The 17,414-nt window shown below is 33.3% G+C and overlaps 1 protein-coding gene across 2 annotated transcripts in view; it reads right to left on the reverse strand.

Annotated features, from left to right (window-relative positions):
- The window catches only part of LOC138320646 (phosphatidylinositol 4,5-bisphosphate 3-kinase catalytic subunit beta isoform-like), a 102,369-nt gene that overhangs the window by 12,462 nt on the left and 72,493 nt on the right, over positions 1 to 17,414 (reverse strand). For both annotated transcript variants that reach the window (XM_069263778.1, XM_069263787.1), the window contains exons 2-11: positions 11,655 to 11,840; positions 10,759 to 10,854; positions 7,168 to 7,303; positions 6,651 to 6,757; positions 5,155 to 5,277; positions 4,267 to 4,449; positions 3,388 to 3,457; positions 1,454 to 1,623; positions 1,026 to 1,205; positions 570 to 702 (exon numbers count right to left, since the gene is read on the reverse strand). In XM_069263778.1, the coding sequence (XP_069119879.1) occupies positions 570 to 702; positions 1,026 to 1,205; positions 1,454 to 1,623; positions 3,388 to 3,457; positions 4,267 to 4,449; positions 5,155 to 5,277; positions 6,651 to 6,757; positions 7,168 to 7,303; positions 10,759 to 10,854; positions 11,655 to 11,801 (1,345 nt within the window). In that variant the 5' untranslated portion in view covers positions 11,802 to 11,840. The remainder of the gene's footprint in view (positions 1 to 569; positions 703 to 1,025; positions 1,206 to 1,453; positions 1,624 to 3,387; positions 3,458 to 4,266; positions 4,450 to 5,154; positions 5,278 to 6,650; positions 6,758 to 7,167; positions 7,304 to 10,758; positions 10,855 to 11,654; positions 11,841 to 17,414) is intronic.

Below are 17,414 nucleotides of genomic sequence, written 5' to 3' on the forward strand. Positions count from 1 at the left end.
ACTGACTAGTGAGCGCTTTCGCCCCATTCAGTCTGAAGAGCTCCCTTGAATGGGGCGAAAGCGCTCACTAGTCAGTCGTTATTGTTTTTATTTCTTGTATATATATATATATATACACTCAACTCTGAAAGTTGTTATGCAACGGTAGTAGATATCCTTATGACCTGTCTGCACTGTCAACTATTACAGTCAGTTTGTGCTAAAATATCTTGTCTCCAGTGTACATTAATGGTAACTTTGCAATGAGTGTGTCAACTTAGCCCACAGAAGCATCATGGTGAGTGGACTTCAGTAATTTATATTTTTATTCGAACAGCAAAGGATATTAAAACTAGTTGGACCAATGTGAATTTACTTGCTTTTATTTATTGTGCAGAAGCAAATTATCTATTTATCTATTTCAAGTTTTGGGTTTTCTACTTTCAACAATCTGAATTATGAACAGAAAAGTGATTCCAAGCAACCGCATTTAGTAAGGAAAAGTCTGTACTGGTTTTATTGGCCTAGAGACTTGAACGTTTTGGGAATGAAAATGTATGCACTTTTTTGTTATAAATAAAATTGTATACCCATAGGATAGAAATTCTCATCCTGTTGTTGATGGTCTGATCTGCCCCACATGGAAAACTTGTACTCCCCTCTCATTAGTCGAGATTTGTAGTTAAACAATGGGACATTCACCCAAGCAATCAGAGTATTTTCCTGCAATTGAAATTACAATAATAGAAGATAAATTCCCTAAACTCCTAGCATTTGACAAAGACACACATGTATTTCATAAATTCTGTAGCTGAAAAGGTTTTTCATTGCAGGCACCCTTTTCAGTGATGGGCTTTTAGCTCAATAACATGGAATTAACAGTGTGAATATGATTTGTAATTATTGTGTCTTTTATAACCTAGATTTGCTATAATTGAAAAATATGAATATTTGAAATGCAACACAGAAGAAATAATTAATTTAAGTAAATCAGTAACAGCATTGAAAATTAAAAAATTGAAAATTTGGATTTTTGTTTTACAGACCTTGCCTTTGCGTCCATGCAGTGCCATACAGAGGCGGCACATATGTGGGATTTCGCTGACCTCTGTTTTGAAGGTCATTTCAACATTCCAGGTACACTGGCTATCAGAGATGACCATGTCCTCTGTACTGATTGTCTCAAGAGACTCTGGTCCATAAAACAGACCAGCGTAAAACTTCACCTGTAATTATACATAGCGTAAAACTTCATCTGTAATGCATTGTGCAGAAATTACATTTCACCTGTAACTCTTTATTTATGACAATAGGCTACGGTTATTTAAGTTAAACATACACACGTATCCAGCACTGGTACAGTATGATCTGTGAGTTGATTATGCCAAAATAAGTCTGTTTAAATGATCTTTAATCAAAGGTCCAGGGAGATTTTTTACAAACTGAATTAGCTTGAAGAAACTTAATGACTTACCTTATTACCATTAGGAATCTCTATGTTTTTAGCGTACTGTAGTTTAAAGGTGAATGGTTCCAGGACATGCCAGACAGACGTGGGTGACTTCATTGACTGAGAGGACATCAAACTCGTTGGGGGTCGTGCTGGGATACTGGGACGAGGACGAGCTACTATCTCAGTTTTTTCTGGAAGACATAATAAATATCTCAGATGTGACTATTATTATAATGACATCAAAACAGAATTCACATAGTACAATTATAATAAATTGATAGGTTAACATTTGCATTTTATGAAACTATAATGTTCTACGTTGTCTCCCTTTTTCAAACCGAGGAATTTGTGTGTAGACGAGATGTGAAAAGAACCTCATCACAATATTTTTTCAAATTAACAGCTCATTTACAGATCTTGAAAAATGTTTTAAGTTGATTGTTTCTGGCGTAAATCGTGAACTGATTCATTAAGTGAATGAAGCAATAATATACAGTTGTTGACTGGGATTGAGGGCAACAGATGATTTGGTGCACCCCAAGACCAATTGTTACCTGAGGCCGACACAGATGAAAACTCAGTCAATAACTGTTTTGTTATACCCATTAACTCAAAACAATGCATTGAAGTCACAAATTGTATGTGTGACATCACTCCAGTCCAACAGCACATTTTAACAGTCGATTTCAACAGTTCTTTGGACCTCTTGGCAGAACAGTTCATTTATTGGCATTTTTCTCAATAGAGTTTATAACGAAACGATTGTATAGGGGTATATACAACACTTTCATCTATTTACCTAGTCACATGTGTGTAGGGTCAAAGGGATGAACAAAATTCCATTTCCACCTCTATATTAAGTACTTTGTTTATTTGCATATTTTCTTCTGAAAAAAACCTATGCAAATAAGTGGATTCCTCTGTACTGTACTTAGCCCTGTATTACGGAGCAGACCTGGCCTTTAAATTCTAACTCCACTATGGCTTGCAGCTGTTTACCAATATTTACATTTTGCCACTGGGACTCCCATTACTCTAATGATAATCGTGATCTGCATTATGAGCCAATAAATGCAGCCTTAGACTTGGTGTAGTAATATCTACATAAATGAATGTGAGTCTTTGTTTACCGACACCATTTTGATTATGAAACTTATGAAAAAAATGTTTTTAAATATCTGAATAATTGAAAGTAAACTGAAAAGCTATTGAAAAAATTGAAATTTTGTTATCTTTTCATTTTGTTATAGGGACTATTTTTATCGCATTGAACTTGGCTGTTGAGGTTAAATGGCTGAAGCAGGAAATTCAAATGTTCACTCGCATCTAAATTCTTTGAACTAGAAAGTAAAATGTAAATATAACAATCAAAGGATTGTTAGTTTGCATTTATTGGAGATATAAATGCAATATGGGTAGCAGATAAATAGAATAGCGCCCTAACGGGCTTATCTGCCACCCAGATTGCATTTATATCTCCAATAAATGCAATCTAACAATCCTTTAATTGTTAAATAAGGATAATCATTAGTGTTGGACCGATTCTCAATTTTAATCGATGATCCATAGATTATTTAAATGGGAGATAACCTGTGCTTATTTTATACTGTTCTGAACCTTTATCATGTAATATTTATGTGTAAAACCACATTTCAAAATGTCTTAAATATGTTAAGATACACCATAATTCAAATTTGAATCAAAGAAAAAAATTGTTTCAAAATCATATTGTTGGTTCATTTCTCTATTTTTTTTTTGGGATAGAAATTAAAAGATTAATTAAATACATAAATATAGCAGAGTTTTCTGTAAATGGTATCTGATTATAAAATCGATGATTAGTAGGTTGTCCTAAAGCGATCATCGATCATGATTTTACAATCGATTCCCACCACTAATAATTATCCTTTTTTAAAACACGGAGCTTTACATTGCGAGCTTTAACCAGTTCTTACCCAATATGCTATCTTTGTGCTGTAACAGGAAAGCTGGCGCCTCATTCTTCATAATACAGTCATTCACATACTGAAATAAAAGTCTGCCATTATCATTGAGAATGGAAATGAGAATTCTATGGGATGCGAACATCACAACTTTTCAAATATATACTCCACTTGCCATGGGTAAACTATCCATTCACAATTAACTACAAGAAAAACAATATTAGGATAATTTAGCAATTGTATCAATGATAGCAGTAATAATATTGGAATTGGAACTTGTGCAAAGAGTATAATAATTAATCAAATGTTTGATTTAATTTATTTGACATTTCAGGATCTTTTAAAGACAAGCCAGATGTGATAAACACATGAAATCTGGAGTATCTGGAGCAAAAAAAAACAAAGTTCAGTACCTATAGCAACTGCTCCATATTGGTATTAAATAGCTCTCAAACCAAAGGATTACAGCAAGTAGTAGAATATCAGAACATTTGAACAGCTTTGTCACCACAGTCTATATCCATTGGACATACTCAAGTAAGAATCAATATGACTGATATATACTATAAACCAACTCCACAGTGACTTAGCTTTGTGTTTTGTGTCCATAATGACATTTTCACAGCGACTTAATTTAGTATTTTATGCCCATAATGACATTTTCACAGCGACTTAATTTTGTATTTTTATGCCAATAATGACATTTTCACTGTGATTTGATTTTGCAACATAAAGGTAAATTCTTCATAGTATTGTACTTACAACAAATTAATTTTCACAAAAACTTGTTTTCTCAAACTCTTATCAGACATAAAACACTTGAAAATAAATCACACACCAGTGACCAAAAACCAGTCGTTTTACAGTACATAGGTTTCCAGTTTTTCTTACCTTATACTTTTCTAGAGAGTGTTCGCCGTATACATAATCAGACAGACCAACAGCCTTGAGGAGGTAGTGATCCGGGACACGACCCTGTCGTCCCGTCTTAGTAGCCCATTTATTTAACGCTTGGCTGATCAATTGGTTAGGGGTGCTTTTAATAGATTCCCTCATCATAAAGGATATCTGGTTCTGAAAAAATAAGGGAAAGATGAAATTCCCTCATCATAAGATATATCTGGTTCTGCAAATATAATGGAAAGATGAAATTCCCTCATCATAAAAGATATCTGGTTCTGCATTCTTACACCGCAAATATTATACATTGTAATTTATCACATAATCTGCCTGATATCCAGTGACATCACCTGCATAATATTTTTGTAAATGTCACTAATGTAATATGACCTGGAGCGATTTTCATAGGCTGTAGCGGGCAGGAAATCCATTGTAACATCACGACAGAAACAATATACCAGTAGTGACATCAGAAAGTTATGATATCACGTCAGGATTTTGAGGACGGCGGGACAAAATAGTGGCCTTGAATGGACTTTAGCAATACATTTTGACATGTGATTCATCGAAATATAGATTGTTGTAGTTATGTGATAATAAGTTATTGTGTTAAATTGATATGAGATTTATAAAACTTGTTTCAAAGTTTTAATTTTTGCTGACAAATGCTCCCAAAAATAAAAACTTCCTATTCATGAAGATTGATAGTAGACTTGTAACTCTTTCATTAATAAATAATTGAACTAAGTCTAATAAGTAAATAATCCCTCTGCCGATACGTCTTATCATTATGAAAGACATATAGAACATAACCTCCATCTTTGATTTATTTTGATTAGTGTACCAGTAATTAAATCAGTGCTAGTAACTGATACATACCCCAGCAGGTTCTTCTACGTACACAGTTAGGACAAGGCCTTCACTGGTTATATCCCTTCCATAGATAGAGATGCCAGTGTTGGTCAGACGGATAGGGTACTTCACCACAAACGCCTGCCAACCCTACAATTGTAAATAGCAATCAATGATAAAACAAAACACACTATCATAACAAAAACCTTTAATTTCTGTAAGACTTAAATGCCAACACCTCTATTTGAAATTGAAACAATGTAATATTTCTTATTTTAAACTAGAAGTATGTTTGTTAGACATTAAGTGCTCACTAACTACTTCCTAACCTTAATTTCCAGTATAAAATCATCCTCGACAACAGGTGTATGTAGCACTTTTGCTCATTATCCTTGGGACTATTGCAAGGAGATGGTTTACGCCCCTGGTGTATTGCAATAAATACTTTTCTTTACTTCATCAGAACTTTAAATGTGAAATTACTTTAAACTTTGTTAAGTGTGTTCTTTGTAACATAAAAGTGTCTTTCTTATTATCATGATGATATTGATACAGTATGTTTCGCTGTTCAAAATAGTTATCCATTAGAACACTGTCCAGTCTCTGTGCACGTGGTGACTTACCTGTGCCATACTTGAACGCCTTTCTGGGGTACATTATATCTAGAGCTGAGACACTCAGACTGATATTCTATAATGTTTTTTTTATTCTGTTTCCCTTACGTAAGGCTGTGTCATTTTATAGATATTTATTAGAACTGAAGCAAATGCGGTCTGTGGTCACAGGGTTTAGTAAGCGATAGTGCAACGTACATTTAGGATAATGTGAAATAAATTAAATATGTGGCCGATACTAAAAGTTATCCATTTCGTCAGATTCTTTTATTGACTATATAAACCTGATATGCATTGTATTGTTCCGGAAGTATCAAAAGTCGATCATATGCTTAGAATATCGTGACCAATGCAAGAGTTTGTATGATATGCCGCTTGAAGTTTACACAAAACAAATGCGTTAAGTACAGTGTAATGTCACTGTTGTTATAGTAGATTACCGCTGACAAGTTTATCTTAGTATATGTTTTTGACAGGTTAGTGTCACTAAATCACGGCAAAATCTAGGTGGAATCTGCGCATAGCTGATGTACACAGACTCTACACCCGAAATGGAAAATAATACTTTAAATAAAATTCTTAGAAATACATATCATCTAATGACTCATCACAATACGTTATCAAAATATAAATTACACAGATGATCAACTAAATTATTGAAAAGAAAACAATATCTACTATTTGATACTGACAACACAAATAAAGCCAGATCAGGATATGGAATTCCAGAATTACATTTGTAACAAAAACGCTTTATAACATTTCCATGTTGGCGCTTTAAAAGTCAGTGTCTCTTTCAATTCAAACATGGTCGAATTTGAAATATTAAACCTATAAATACCCGTTTACCAAATAATTACATGAAGAAATGATACCATGGTGTAAAATGTCCTGTGGTAATTTACTTACTGAAGGGTCCTCATTTCTCTCGTAGGTAGCCTCGTTACCGACTGTCTGCATCTTGGATCGAAAGTCAGCTACCTCTGAAGCCTGCTGTGCTTCTATGATCTGTGTTGCTAAAACAAGACAATAGTAAATCATTACAAAGATTTCCATCACTAGCTGTTACATTTATTTCTTTATATTAAAATCTGTCGGGTCTTCAAACTGAAATCTGTTGAATAGCACACTTTAAAAGCAGGGCAAGAAACTTATTTTGAAAACCACTTGACTGAATTTAAGATTTCAGTCTAATTTTACCCAAAACAGGGTAATCAACATTAAAACCGGGCAAGTTTACACCAATTTTCACTTGCCCAGGAGCATATTTTACTGGTCTCTGCCCATCGGACCTGGGATATTTCTTGCCCTGAAAAGTATAGTCTTTGAATTAGAAGAACCTATATATGTCTTTGGGGATGAATGTAATATTGTTTAGCTTCGCCACCATTTACAGACAATACTTACCAAAAGACTTAAAGCTTACCTCTGGGCCCTATCAGCTGATTTTTCTGTCTATCAAGCGTCCGTTTTGGATCATCAGATTGTTTCTGTATGACCTTCAGGAACCTAACAGAAGGTCGGAGGTCATTTAAGCTCAAATCTTCATCTGTTACTTCATCCTGGAATAAGAAAACACAATATCTTTTTTTTAAATACACGTGTAGGTTTATTTTTAAAATACATGTACACACACAAGTTCTATTATTTCTATTATGAATTACAAGCGTGATAAGCAACTTGATCACATATTCCCCTGAATGTGATTGAATCACAGCTACCAGTGAAAAATAATTGAGTATTTCTATATACAAGTCTTTATCTCCCTGTAGAAAATCACCGAGATTAATATCAAAATCTAAATAACGATTTGTCTTGAAAAGCTTCAAGCAAGGAGAAGATAATCTAGAATAAAATCAAATTCAAGACCTATTAAGTATAGATAATCAAGGTTTTTAATAAAGCTTGATCAACTTCACAAAAATTATGAATATGAAAGGAATAATTACGATAGGCAATCATTTGCAAGAACTCCAAACTAAGGGAAGTTGATATTGATTTGCTAAATATTCATTAAAAGAACTCCTTTTGGATAGTATAGTACTACCCTCTTCAAAATTCCTTAACTAATTCGGGCTAAAAGTTAACTGCACCAAAAAGTGTAATATGCCATACAGTAAAAGTACAATACAAAGTTATTCGACATAAATTACACATAAAAAGAACAACTTATTACAATGCATGCAATACACTATGTTTGTAATAAAATATCAAGACTGCCATAGCTGAAAAAAGAAATGATGATCGAATGATAAAAATAGGTCTACCTTTTGTCCTGAACTGTTGATGTAAATCCATCTTTGAAGGAGTAAGACTGATGTTGACCAACAGCATTGAAGAGAGGGTAACCCTCAGCTATTTGAAATTGAAACCTTATTTTAAACTAGAAGTCATGTCTGTTAGACATTAAGTGCTCACTAACTACTTCCTAACCTTAATTTCCAGTATAAAATCATCCTCGACAACAGGTGTATGTAGCACTTTCGCTCATTATCCTTGGGACTATTGCAAGGAGATGGTTTTACGCCCTTGGTGTATTGTAATAAATACTTTTCTTTACTTCACCAGAACTTTAATGTGAAATGACTTTAAACTTTGTTAAGTGTGTTCTTTGTAACATAAAAGTGTCTTTCTTATTATCATGATGATATTGATACAGTATGTTTCGCTGTTCAAAATAGTATCCATTAGAACACTGTCCAGTCTCTGTGCACGTGGTGACTTACCTGTGCCATACTTGAACGCCTTTCTGGGGTACATTATATCTAGAGCTGAGACACTCAGACTGATATTCTATAATTTTTTTTTATTCTGTTTCCCTTACGTAAGGCTGTGTCATTTTATAGATATTTATTAGAACTGAAGCAAATGCGGTCTGTGGTCACAGGGTTTAGTAAGCGATAGTGCAACGTACATTTAGGATAATGTGAAATAAATTAAATATGTGGCCGATACTAAAAGTTATCCATTTCGTCAGATTCTTTTATTGACTATATAAACCTGATATGCATTGTATTGTTCCGGAAGTATCAAAAGTCGATCATATGCTTAGAATATCGTGACCAATGCAAGAGTTTGTATGATATGCCGCTTGAAGTTTACACAAAACAAATGCGTTTAGTACAGTGTAATGTCACTGTTGTTATAGTAGATTACCGCTGACAAGTTTATCTTAGTATATGTTTTTGACAGGTTAGTGTCACTAAATCACGGCAAAATCTAGGTGGAATCTGCGCATAGCGGATGTACACAGACTCTACAAACCCAACAAGGAAAATAATACTTTAAATAAAATTCTTAGAAATACATATCATCTAATGACTCATCACAATACGTTATCAAAATATAAATTACAAAGATGATCAACTAAATTATTGAAAAGAAAACAATATCTACTATTTGATACTGACAACACAAATAAAGCCAGATCAGGATATGGAATTCCAGAATTACATTTGTAACAAAAACACTTTATAACATTTCCATGTTGGCGCTTTAAAAGTCAGTGTCTCTTTCAATTCAAACAAGATCGAATTTGAAATATTAAACCTATAAATACCCGTTTACCAAATAATTACATGAAGAAATGATACCATGGTGTAAAATGTCCTGTGGTAATTTACTTACTGAAGGGTCCTCATTTCTCTCGTAGGTAGCCTCGTTACCGACTGTCTGCATCTTGGATCGAAAGTCAGCTACCTCTGAAGCCTGCTGTGCTTCTATGATCTGTGTTGCTAAAACAAGACAATAGTAAATCATTACAAAGATTTCCATCACTAGCTGTTACATTTATTTCTTTATATTAAAATCTGTCGGGTCTTCAAACTGAAATCTGTTGAATAGCACACTTTAAAAGCAGGGCAAGAAACTTATTTTGAAAACCACTTGACTGAATTTAAGATTTCAGTCTAATTTTACCCAAAACAGGGTAATTAACATTAAAACCGGGCAAGTTTACACCAATTTTCACTTGCCCGGGAGCATATTTTACTGGTCTCTGCCCATCGGACCTGGGATATTTCTTGCCCTGAAAAGTAGTGTCTTTGAATTAGAAGAACCTATATATGTCTTTGGGGATGAATGTAACATTGTTTAGCTTCGCCACCATTTACAGACAATACTTACCAAAAGACTTAAAGCTTACCTCTGGGCCCTATCAGCTGATTTTTCTGTCTATCAAGCGTCCGTTTTGGATCATCAGATTGTTTCTGTATGACCTTAAGGAACCTAACAGAAGGCCGGAGGTCATTTAAGCTCAAATCTTCATCTGTTACTTCATCCTGGAATAAGAATACACAATATCTATTTTTAAAATACTTATGTAGGTTCTATCTTTAAAATACATGTACACACACAAGTTCTATTTTTGTTGTAATATTATAATATCCAGTTACAATATGGGAGGATGAACTACAAGCGTGATAAGCAACTTGATCACATATTCCCCTGAATGTGATTGAATCACAGCTACCAGTGAAAAATAATTGAGTATTTCTATATACAAGTCTTTATCTCCCTGTAGAAAATCACCAAGATTAATATCAAAATCTAAATGAGGATTTGTCTTGAAAAGCCTCAAGCAAGGAGAAGATAATCTAGAATAAAATCAAATTCAAGACCTATTAAGTATAGATAATCAAGGCTTTTAATAAAGCTTGATCAAATTCACAAAAATTATGAATATGGAAGGAATAATTACGATAGGCAATCGTTTGCAAGAACTCCAAACTAAGGGAAGTTGATATTGATTTGCTAAATATTCATTAAAAGAACTCCTTTTGGATAGTATAGTACTACCCTCTTCAAAATTCCTTAACTAATTCGGGCTAAAAGTTAACTGCACCAAAAAGTGTAATATGCCATACAGTAAAAGTACAATACAAAGTTATTCGACATAAATTACACATAAAAAGAACAACTTATTACAATGCATGCAATACACTACGTTTGTAATGCAATATCAATACTGCCATTGCTGAAAAAAGAAATGATGATCGAATGATAAAAATAGGTCTACCTTTTGTCCTGAACTGTTGATGTAAATGAAGGAGTAAGACTGATGTTGACCAACAGCATTGAAGAGAGGGTAACCCTCAGCTTCCCTCCATAGTCTCTGCAACAGTTAAAGATTCTGTCAGCCATGCTCTTAAACTATATGTACAGTGGGACCCGGTAATATTGAAGTCCTCAGGGAATGGAAAATCTCTTCAAAGTTTCCAGATTTCAATATAACCAAGAAGAATGGCAATGGATAAGTGTGAACAGGGAGTTTCGTTAATTAATTTCAAATTAAGCAGTATTTCATAATAAACAATTTCAGATTAAGTGGGTTCCATTGTATATTGTAATTACATGTTTAGGAGAATAACAGTTTAACATATATACTGCAGTTATGACGATATTGTACAAGGACCTTTCAAGCTTTTGATTTCTGAAGTACAAAATATAGGTCACATTAGGTCATAGGATTTGTAGTGATTTATTTATGGTTTTATTTTGATAAACTTTTACTTCACTATTTAGAGAACAAAATGTAAGAAATAAAGTCAATGTATGGTAAACAGTATAAAATGCCATAAATGTTGATCAAATTCCAAATTGTTGTAGATCACAGTGACCTACTTTTGGTACAAGACACACAAACTTGTTTTGTTATATTATAAAGTTCCATTGACAGAAGATATTCAAATTTTCCAAAGACAAATCACTATTTGGAAGAGAATGGAAACAAAGAATTTGGATGGAAAATGCAAAACTATAGTGAATATTACAGTCAATCTGTAGTATACAAGCTTGTTTGGTTAGAATGAGTAAATGTGTAAAATAAATTGAATTTAAAAAGCTCAAACAATCAATCTCCTAATAATTTCAAATCATCTTTAACAAAATCAGTATGGATAGATCAAAAATTACCCTTTTCACTATTTCTAATGAGTCGTAAAAGTTGACCTTGAGGGGGATGAAGATTCCATTTGGCATGAGGAAGTCAATTTCCACACATTCATCAGCGCTGACCTCCGACACAATGTCAAGGTCAGGCACGACGACGATTGGTGGCATGGTGATATCCTACGGTATTGTCTCCATCATGTCAACATCCTAAAACAGAGAAAACGGATACATTAGACCACTTACATCACTGTCATTCTATTGGCCTTAAATCATATTCCCAATGGTACAAAAGACTTAGGGTTCTATCCCCCAGCCTATAATATTTCAGTTCCTACTTCACTTTTATCAGCAATCTAGGTAAAATTAATATAATGCCTCTTATTGATAAAATTCAATCAAATAGAAATTATTGTTCATTTCATTCAGACAGCACTATCTAATTATAAACTTCACGATAGTTCGTCTCTATTGCATACAGTCAGATATGAACACTGCCGAACAAAAATACTAGATAAGCTTTATTCTATGTACTTTGGTTTCCCTGAGGGCGCCAGCCACACGTTTCTATCTCGGATGAAAAGAGTTAAAAACATGTTTGCTTGGTAGATAAATACATATCTGTTAACATATAAACAGTTGGGTTCATGCTAACACAACTGTTTGGTCACAGGAGTGGAAAACAAGCTTTATATTTCACACTATATAAATATATTTGATTTGTAATTTTAAGCTTTTTAGATGAATGAAATTTATTTCTGAAAATCCTCTTATCTGATTTATAACAATAAGAGGCCCAAAGGACCTATATCGCTCACCTGGTTGTAATGCCAAGTAATGTTCTGAATACAAGATCATTATTTCTTTTCTGAAGGAATTTAAAGATCCAACTCTAATTTCCCTATTGGGTCCAACTCTTTCTGCTCCAGCACAAGGACGTATATATCTCACTTATAAATCAAGGGGTTTACATAAACAATTATAAAATTCTAAGATTGATCAAAATAGTGTTATTTTCTTTATTAATTATTAATTAATCGACAATATGAATTCAGGAAGGTATGGACACTCATAATCTCTACATAAACTGCATGCAGTTCAAGGTTTTGGAGATACACACACATGTAATGTACGACTTGTCGTACTGTATATACGTGAAGGAATCTTTCTGGTAGTTTTTGTATATATTTTGCCTATAATACTGAAAGGTTATAATTTTGTTACAGGCATAGGACTATAACATCTAATTTTAAATTGTAGGCGAATGTTTGTGACACAAGGAAAATAAGGACACAGGGTTTGTTTTAAATTGATACCACTCAAATTTGACCTGAATATTAATTTTACGGGGGGAATAAAAAATTAAAAACCATTAGGATTTCTGTAATAAACTGGTACAAATTACTATGTATGTGTTAAATGCAATATATGGTAATACAGATTTAAAAAAGCTTATAATCAGGTTCCGTGTGACCCATCATGATCTAATAAACGAGGAGTTTTTAAAAATGAAAGGCAGATACATATACGAAAACCTTAATGATTCCTCTTATAAAACCGAAACAATATTTGCTAAATGAATTTTTATGACAGCGAAATGTATGATTGAAGTAATAAAAACACCTTTTATGGTAAAAGAACATAATTTCAACGATAATATAAATTACAACACAATTTTCAAATCTTACCGGTAGGTGGATTTAGATATCGTTAGGTTTTGAAAATAATAAAGTTTATTAAATAATATTTAAAGTCGGATAAGCAGCGAACAATTACTTAAAAAAAAAAATGAAAACTTTTATAAAATGCCAGCATAAAACCATCTCCAAATATTATAAAAGATAGATTGTCATCACCTAAAGTTCCCCCTTCTGAATCAATTAAAACCCCTATGACCAATTTTCATTGAGACTGAAACCTGAAAACAGGAAGCGGGCCAGCAGCCATCTTGGAATACCAAAATCTTTACAAAAATGTTTGCATGTTATTCGTCATCAATTAAAAAACCCCTATAGACCAATTTTCATTGAGATCAGAGACTGAAACCTGAAAACAGGAAGTCGGGCCAGCTAAAATTAAGAAAATTTGCCCATTTTGGGCCCCGACACCCCTCAGCCCCTAGGGGTTGGACCAGACTTATTTTTATAAAATAAAATTGTCATTCCCCAATGATGTTTTCACACCAAATATGAATGAAATTCAATGAAGGATGAAGGAGGAGTAGGATTTAAAGCTAAAATTAAGAAAATTTCCCCTTATGGGGCCCCACCCCCTCAGCCCCTAGGGGTCGGACCAGGCTCATTTATAATAAAATATAATCGTCCGTCCCTAATGATGTTTCACACCAAATATTGATGAAATCCATCTAAGGATGAAGGAGATAGGATTTTAAAGCTAAAATTAAGAAAAATTTCCCCATTTGGGGCCCCGACCATCAGCCCCTAGAGGTGGACCAGCTCACTTTTATAAAATATAATTGTCCTTCCACAATGATGTTTCACACCAATATATGGATGAAATCTATCCAAGGATGAAGGATGAGTAGGATTTTAAAGCTAAAATTACGAAAATTTGCCCTTTTGGGGCCCTGCCCCTCTGCCCCTAGGGGTCGGACCAGGCTCATTTATATAAAATATGATTGTCCTTGCCCAAATGATGTTTCACACCAAATATGGATGAAATCGATCCAAGGATGAAGGAGGAAATAGGTTTTTAAACCTAAAATAAGAAAATTTGCCCTTTTGGGGCCCCTGCCCCTCAGCCCCTAGGGGTCGGACCATCTCATTTATAAAAAATATGATTGTCCTTCCCCAATGATGTTTTCACAACCAAATATAGATGTAATCCACTCAAGGGTTAAGGAGGAGTAGGCTTTTGTATAAATAGTCTAATGCACGTACGACGCGGACGGTGGACAGCGGACGGCGCACGACGACAGACAAAACATGATGACAATAGGTCATCTTGACCTTCGGTCAGATGTAAGCCAAGAAATATAATGATTTAAACACAATCAGATATAATCCACATGAATCTATATTCCGGGCTATGAGAATTTGTTTTGTAACATATCATTTTGTGAATAAAACAAATCTGTATAATCATGACAAATATCATACAATTAAAGCATTTTGATGAGGTCGATGCATGTTTTTATTGACCGAAGAAAAATTATCGACCAAGGACATAGTCCGAGGTTGATAATTTTTCTTTGATCAATAAAAACATGCATTGACTGAATTCAAAATGCTAAAATTGTTTTATTATTTGAATTATTGCTAAAAGGAAATAGAACTTTTTGTCAACGGAAGTCTAGAGCTACAATATTGATTAAAAGATTGATGTTTTAGGTAAATGAAATCAAGTTCATTTCAAATTCTCCATTCTACATGCAGATAAGCTGAATTACACATGAAATAATTATCACTAAGGTTTATGATCAATACGTTTAAAAATAGTTTTGGCCTCGCTCATGCATATTCTACCAGCAGGAGACACTATGAATTTTAATTAGATGATTGTAAAAAATCTAGAGAAATGTTTAGTAATTCTTAGTGACGAGACTTTATATAGATGTGTAGGATGATTTTGAAAGGAAAATTATCGCTCTTTCCAGTGGAAGTAGCCATTTTTTATGAAGATGTGCTAGAAATGGTGTCTTTATAGCCACTAAAGGTAGACCAGGTAGACCAGGTAGACCACCTTAGGGTGAGTGGGACTCGACTATCTTGTAGTATCACATCATTCAATACAATGTACACTTGCTACAGTAGTATAGTACTTTTGTTGTTCACAGATAGGGCTCAACGGCAGTAAAGGATTTACATGTACCTCTATTTCCCTTATTGGGCCCTGCCCCCACAGTCCTCAGGGGGTTAGAGCCAAAATTTATACAAACTCTGTTCCTGTTCCTCCAAGGATGTTTCTGGCCAAATTTGGTTAGAATCCATGCAGAACTCTATGAAAGGTCTTTAATATCAATCGTACATGAAATGTCAAATGTCCAAGCAAAATTCAAATTATTTACTTATCAAAATCATGAAAATAATTTACATTAGAAATAATCACATTTACAGTACGTACATCAAACAAACTAATCTGTATTCCGAAATGTTTTACCTAACAAGTCCTGCTGTATCTACAGGGAAATATACATATATAACATTGTTTCCTCATTAAACAAAATTCTCTAGGATTGGGAAGTATATAAGATTAAATGTGGAAAATAAGCCACCTATTTCCTGAACGTGTCAAAACTAATCAATTGTTTACACAGTTTCTATACACAACACAAATTTACTGTTCATTCTATAGAGAAAAATAAAACCATTTGTACAACACAGATTGTCTTTCTTCTTTAAAATTCAAATTTCTTTACAGGATACAATTTTAAATTCAGAGGAGTAACCAGTATGTATAATTTGTGACCTACTATGATCTGTAGGGGTTCTTTCAAAATACATGATATTTTATTTGATATTTCCCTCCATCTCAACACTACAGTATGTATTCTCTATTATTTATTATATAATCCAACATTTCCCTCTATCTCAACGCTACAGGATGTATTCTCTATCGTGGACAAAACAAAATTATATAATCCAACATTTCCCTCTATCAAAACGCTACAGTATGTATTCTCTATTATTACGAATAGTAATCCAACATTTCCCTCTAATCTCAATGGTACAGTATTGTATTCTCTATTATTATTATTATATAATCAAATATTTCCCTCTATCTCAATGGTACAGTATGTATTCTCTATTATTATTATTAATATAATCCAATATTTCCCTCTATCTCAATGGTACAGTATGTATTCTCTATTATTATTATAATATAATCCAACATTTCCCTCTATCTCAAGTGGCTACTTAGTATGTATTCTCTATTATTATTATTATTTAATCCAAAATTTCCCTTTATCTAAATGGTACAGTATGTATTCTCTATTATTATTATATAATCCAACATTTCCCTCTATCTCAATGGTACAGTATGTATTCTCTATCCAACATTTCCCTCTATCTCAATGGTACAGTATTTATTCTCTATCTCAACATTTCCCTCTATCTCTATGGTACATTATGTATTCTCTATCCAAAATTTCCCTTTATCTCAATGGTACAGTATGTATTCTCTATTATTATGATATAATCCAACATTTCCCTTTATCTAAATGGTACAGTATGTATTCTCTATCCAACATTTCCCTCGTTATGAACCCTACAGTATGTATTCTTTGTTATTATTATAAAATCCAATATTTCCCTCTATCTCTATGGTACATAATGTTTTTATGGATCAGAACCATCGCAGATATGCATCCATATTCATACATTGTACGTTATATAACAGGTTTTTAGCATAAAAATTGCATGAAATTAACTTCAACACAGCAAAAGATATCTTCCTTTTTAACTTAAGACAGAAAGCGTTATGATTTTTAACTATTTATTATGCTTATGATGTTGAATGAGTACGAAAATTGTTTTCACTGTTGGCATTTCAAATCAAAGATACAAAATGTATCTAGTGTGTGTTAATATATGGCCGGCACATTAACATCAATAGAATGAAGCAGGAGAGAATGTTTATATAGAGACAGCAACTAAAATAAACATTACTATCAGTAAGATGTTGTAAAGAGGTACTGATGAGGCTTTAAGTGGTGCATAGCACTTATAAATAATGTCATTTACTCATTTTCAAATATACAATTATTGAAAAGCCACTCAGGAAATATGTGAAATTGAAAAAGTAAAATGCATAAGACATAAA

This window comes from Argopecten irradians, chromosome 1 (assembly GCF_041381155.1).
Source record: "Argopecten irradians isolate NY chromosome 1, Ai_NY, whole genome shotgun sequence".
NCBI classification, from domain to species: domain Eukaryota; kingdom Metazoa; phylum Mollusca; class Bivalvia; order Pectinida; family Pectinidae; genus Argopecten; species Argopecten irradians.